Genomic DNA, 5,533 nt, shown 5'->3' with positions numbered 1-5,533 from the left:
GGCCGCCCGATGCCCGCGCGCCCCGTCCCGTGCGCCCCAAGTCCGACCCGTCCCGCCTAACCCTAAGCCCCGCGCGGTGCCGCCTCGCCCTCCCCGCCGCCCGCATGCCAAGCCTCGCCCTGGGGTCTGGGGGGACAGGGGAGGTGTGGGACCCCCGCCCTGCCCTCCGCGCCCCCCGCCCCTTCCCGCCCGCAGAAGTGGCGCTCGCAGGGGTGTCTGTGCGCGGACAGAGGAGGCATGGAGAAACGAGGTGATGCCCGGGAACCCGGTTTGGAAATGCTCTGGGGTGCAACTTTGGGGTGTCGCTGCGTGTGCGTTCGGGAACAGGTCTGTGGGGGCCGCGGGGGGTGGCTGCGCCGTCGCAGCCCCGAATTCCCACCGAGGAGCCCGGCGCGAGCCCCTCCCGCGTGGCGTTTCTCTAGGTAAGGGGCTGCGACACTTCAGTCTGCAGCGGCCATCTGTCTCTGACGGGGAGAGAGTTGCCCCTTCCCGCAGTGCCCCCGCCCCCACTGCACCAGTGCTTGGGGAGGGGGGGCTGTCTGGAAAGCTGGGGCGCTCGACGAAGTAAATGCACACAGTAGGCGCCTAAGGAAGTGCCCGAATCTCTAAACAGTGTCCGAATTGCAGAAACGTGCTTGGCAAAAATCCTTGCGTCGTTTTAATAACACGAGTCTGGGGGAGGGAAACTGGGGAGATTTGACCTGCGTGCCTGGTTGGACTGGGGTGAGATTGTTTAAAAAATCGGGATGCCTTACCTGCGGGGCTGCCAGGCCAACCTGTCTGGCCTTTTCCAAAGCTGAATACCTCAAAACATGCTCCCCCCCATTTTGGCTCACTTGGCCAAGGTGAGGGTTTGGCCGAGTGCCCAGGGGTCGAATCTCTCCACTCACTGTCTCCCCAGCCCATCATTTAGCATTTGAGGTTTCGTTATGTTGAGGGGGGGGAGGAATTTAGGTGTGTAACCTGCTCCTGAGAACTAGGCAGTGTACTGTGGTCACCCCTTAACCAGGAACATGGCAGATTTTTTTTTCCTGAGTGTGTCGACGTGAGGCGCCTACTGTGTCCCGGGCCGGTGGGACCACAGAGGGTCTTTGGCTCTGTTTGGGGGAAGATGGGCTTTGTCTTGGCCTCTGGGCCTTGTGGGGTGAATGGTGTAACCTTTCTTGTGCCTCAGGAGCTGAGTGCTTCCCGGCCTGCCACCCCGAAAACGGGCTCTGCGAGGGTAACAATGTTTGCAGGTAACGGAGGGGCTCCCTGGAGGCAGCTTGTAGGAGGTCAGGGCAGAATCCTGGGACGTCATCATGTCACGCAGAAAAGGGGGGGGCCTGGCTGCGCAGGGCTGCAGCAAACAGCGCCCTCGCCCCCGCAGGAAACAGGTGGGGGGTGGCAGGAGAGAAGAGGGCAGAGGGCGGGGGGATGGGGCGACAGCCACAGCTCCTGTCTACCTCACAAGTGGGGTGTGGGGAGAGCCCCTCGCAGGGTGAGCCCACTGCAGGCCACTGCGGCAAAATGCGGTGCCCTGCCAGGCTCTGGGGGACCCCTCTGCCTGGGCCTCTGTTGAAGCTTCTCTGTGCAGACCTCTGTTATTTGCTTCCTGGGACCCGCTGGCCTGGGACTGTGCACAGGCAGACCCCCACCCCAAAGGGACCCTGGCTCCACAGAAAGCCTGAGCTCCCTCTCCACCCCACCCACTTCCTGTGTCCCCCTCTTTCTCCTCCCCCCCACCCCTCCCCATCACAGGTGCCAGCCTGGCTGGCAGGGTCCCCTGTGTGACGAATGCATGACCTTTCCCGGCTGTATTAACGGACTCTGCGTGGAACCCTGGCAGTGCATTTGTGAAGAAGGCTGGAACGGGAACCTCTGTGAAATAGGTGGGCATGTGCCCCTGCCCGCCTCACCCCCATCCCGGCCCCGGGCCCCCGCCCACCTCCTCCCATCTGCCTCCCCTCCCCCTCCCCCCCTATTCCCACGCGCCCAGGGTTCTGTATGGTAATGGTCTGTCGGTACAGCCCTGGCTGGTGCCCGGATCCTCACAGGTAGGGACTTAGTCTCGTTCTCCTTGGCACACGACACCAGCACCCAGAGGGGAGGGGGTGCTGTCGGGGTTCTGCCTGTTGAATAAAGAGTCACAAAATAAGCATACGCCACACAGAGCTCAGAGGGTGGAGACCTGGGCAACCTGTCCGGTCACTTAAACTCAGAGAGGGTAAGGACCGGGGGGTAGGGGATGTCACAGAGCTACGGCCCCAAGAAATTCGCCCAGGAGTCCGTGAGAACAAATAGGTGAACAGACCAACGACAGGGGCCAGGGAGGGGGGGAGGTGATGGGTGCTGAGGGGTGAGGGGGACGGGAGCTGAGTCAGAGCCAGTAGGACGGGGCTGGCATCTGAGGTCAGGGCAAGGGGGGCTGGCGGTCGGGGGAAGCTGAGAAGGGCAGATGGGTGTTATCTGTTGATTTCATTAATTGATGCAATCTCTGTCCTCCATTATTACCCCGAGCGACCGAGACCTGGCTGCCGCTGCGTTTTCAGGCTGCAAAATGTCCATTTGAGTCCGTTCTCATTTGGCAGAAGGGGCCCTGAAGCCGAGGAGAACTAGAGTCCTCAAAAAAAAAAAATTCCCAGCAGAGTGGGCGGCTGCCCCAGGACCTCTGCCCCTCCATCCTTGACGTTAGCAGAGACGCATGGGAGAGAGCGAGGGGCAATCGAGGCTGGAGGGTGTACAAGGCTCTGGTTAGGGGCACATGAGTGGTGGGGAGAAAAGCCAGCTAAAATCCCTTCTCCTGGCCCCGGAAATGGGGTGCTTCCCATCTGTGGCCGCTTCTAATCCCCTCCCTTGAGGAAAATTCGAGAGCGGGTCTGTGCCGTATAGCCAAGGCTCCTAGTTGAGCCCCCACCACACTGTCTCAGGGCCTTACAGCACCTCCCCCCAGACGGTGCAGGGGTCTCCCTGCTCTGACCTGCGGCTCTGATGCCCCTCAGTGCGGCACCCCCCGGGGCTGCTTTGTGACCCAGAGGTCCCCAAAGCTACCATCTTTGGTGTCTGGTTCAGGATTGCCTCTCTTGGAGTTTTCCAGACAAAATGTCCCCTCCTCACTGGGTCCACAAAGCCTCTCAGCTTGGGACGCTGGGTCTGGAGGAAAGAACCCTCCGGGTAATTGTCTGCCCTCTCCCGTTTCCCCCACCCTGTCTCTGAGGCTGTCACAGCCCCAGCTGCCCCAGGCAGAGACCTCCCCCCACGCCCGCAGCTCTCTCCTCGCCTCTGTTCAATCTACCCTCCCATCTGAGGGGTTGGGAAGACGTGGCTGCGGGGGGGAGGTAGGGGGGAGGGTGGTCGCCAAGTCTTTAGCTTAAATTCAAGATTCCTAGCGACATGGCTGCTGGGAGCAGAAGACTGGGAGCCCACTGCCGAGGCCTCGCCTGCTAGAACATTCTCGTAATGATAAATCCTCTTTATGTTTCCTACATCAAGTGGGGCTCCCAGAGGGCACCTCGCGGGCTTGGCTAGGCTGTCGGCATGGCCCACGGGCTTTCCTTTATGGGTGGATTGCTGTCACCCCGCTCCGAGGCTGCGGGTCTCTTTAAAAGAGGGAACAAATCCGCACATGAGTGGCCTCAGCATCAGGGACCGCCCCCCCAATGACTCATTCGGCCTTAACTTGACGCGTCTCTGGTTGGCCCCGGCTTTGTGTTTGGCAGGTGTAGGAACCCGAAGCTCCGGGGTCCACCAGAGACTGAGCAGGGAGAGTCCCTCTTGTACGTGGGGAAAGCGAGGCACAGGGCGGGGAAAAGCTGATCTCTGAGCGGGGCTGGAGCCCGGCATAGAAAAGGTCCCTCCTGGCCCTGCCTGCAGGCTGGGGTCTCCATCGCAGAGAGCCCCTGGCCCAGGCCCCTTTGTTCCGCTGTCCCTGGCTGGCTGAGCCCCGCATAATGAAGTGTGCACGACAAGAGGTGTAAAAAGGCGGAGGAAACTCGGCAGTGTTCATGGAAACCCGCACAGACGGGAGGACACTCGGTACTTCTCATTTCACTGCCTTCAAAAGACACAGCCTTTTTATCCCGGGCCCCGCGTCTCAGATCCGGGGCGCGGAGAGCGACCACTGGGAGGTGGAGGCAGTGCTGGGGCTAAATCAGGTTTCTGGATTCCCAACAGGAGGCTTCACATGTCTCCGTCCCCCCCCCCCAACCCCCCGCCCTCCGTGGCGGGGCTGTGAAGGGCAGCTGGTGTTTCTAACAGCTGGGCTGCACGGCTGCCCTGACTGGCAGGGACCCGAACAGGAGAGGCGGAAAGCTCATGGAGGGGAGGCAGGCAGTGGGGAGGAGCCTGTGGTGGGCGAGGGAAGGGGTCTGCGGTAAAGGTCAGGCTTCTGAACCGGAGGGGTGAGCCGGCGCGGGGACAGGGGGATGGCTTTCCTGAGTTGAGGATCAGTGAGCAGCTGTGACTTGCTGTCTCCGCCACCTAACACGGGGGAGCCCCTTCCGTCCCCTGAGCAGCTTGCTCACTGCAGAGTTTGGGGGGCTCACTACACGTGCTTGCTCAGGACTCTACTTGGTGACCGTGGGCCAGTGAGTGCCCAAGAACAGAGACATCGGGGCCGCTCACTTGGCGTCCCTGCTTTGCCAGCCAGAGGGCTCTGTCCCTGCCCCATTCGGAAAGCTCTGCTTCCAGCCCGTCCCCTCCCCCACCTCCCTGGGGGTGGCGGGGGGGGGGGTCACAAAGTCCGCTGTTCTCTCCCCACCCCAGATGTCCGGGCTTGCTCCTCCGGCCCTTGTGCCAACAATGGAACCTGCGTGAACATCGACAGTAGCCGTTATGAGTGCACCTGCGCCCCCGGGTTCTCGGGCATGACCTGCCGGGAGAAGGCCGGGCCCTGTGCGGTCAACGGGTAAATACTCTTTCTGACTCTGGGCGACCCGATGAATGCTGCTTTGATTCCTGCGTCACACCCCTCAACACCCTTTCAGCCTAGCTCAGTTGGACCTGTCACCTGACAAAAGCCAAGTAAGTGCCTGTCTGCAGGCCCGCAGAGGGGCAGGCACACCAGGATCAGGCTGCTCATGGGGGACGGTGTGAGCTCCGTACTTTCTGAAGTGACCCCCAAGGCGATGTCCTGTTCCCTTGACGCCCCCAGTCCCGGGGTGTGTGTGTGAGGGCAGACAAGGCCTGATGGCCAGAGCTGGGGACAGCAGCATGTTCGACGGGTCCCCGGGGAAGCCAGACTCCCCGAAACGCCGTGGCTGCTGTGGAGCCCCCCTTCTGCATTTTAGGGGGGTGGTTCGGGGGCACTGGCGGGCTCTGCAGCTCCGTGTTCAGGGGTGTCTTGGGGGGGATCTGGTAGGCTGAGGAGGTGAGGGGGGCTTTGGCCAGCAGGGTGGGCAGGGAGGACTAGCCATTAAGGTGGGAGCATCCAGCTCTTAGCGACCCTCCGGGGGCAGGGGCTCTGGGATTTTCAGGGCTGTGGGCAAAGCAGTCAGAAAGGGACCCTTGGTTTCTGGCAGCAAAGCACTTCCGGCCCTTATCGGGTTAGCTCCCC

The 5,533-nt window shown here is 61.8% G+C and overlaps 1 protein-coding gene across 1 annotated transcript in view; it reads left to right on the top strand.

The window, feature by feature from the left end:
- DLK1 (delta like non-canonical Notch ligand 1) overlaps positions 1 to 5,533 on the top strand; it is a 28,241-nt gene that overhangs the window by 20,961 nt on the left and 1,747 nt on the right. Inside the window, exons 4-6 of the mRNA XM_029950866.1 lie at positions 1,175 to 1,238; positions 1,741 to 1,871; positions 4,744 to 4,885. Of these exons, the coding sequence (XP_029806726.1) occupies positions 1,175 to 1,238; positions 1,741 to 1,871; positions 4,744 to 4,885 (337 nt within the window). The remainder of the gene's footprint in view (positions 1 to 1,174; positions 1,239 to 1,740; positions 1,872 to 4,743; positions 4,886 to 5,533) is intronic.

Source organism: Suricata suricatta, chromosome 9 (genome assembly GCF_006229205.1).
Source record: "Suricata suricatta isolate VVHF042 chromosome 9, meerkat_22Aug2017_6uvM2_HiC, whole genome shotgun sequence".
Classification (NCBI taxonomy): domain Eukaryota; kingdom Metazoa; phylum Chordata; class Mammalia; order Carnivora; family Herpestidae; genus Suricata; species Suricata suricatta.
The sequence above is the reverse complement of the archived record's forward strand: the minus strand, read 5'-3'. Positions and strand labels throughout refer to the sequence as shown.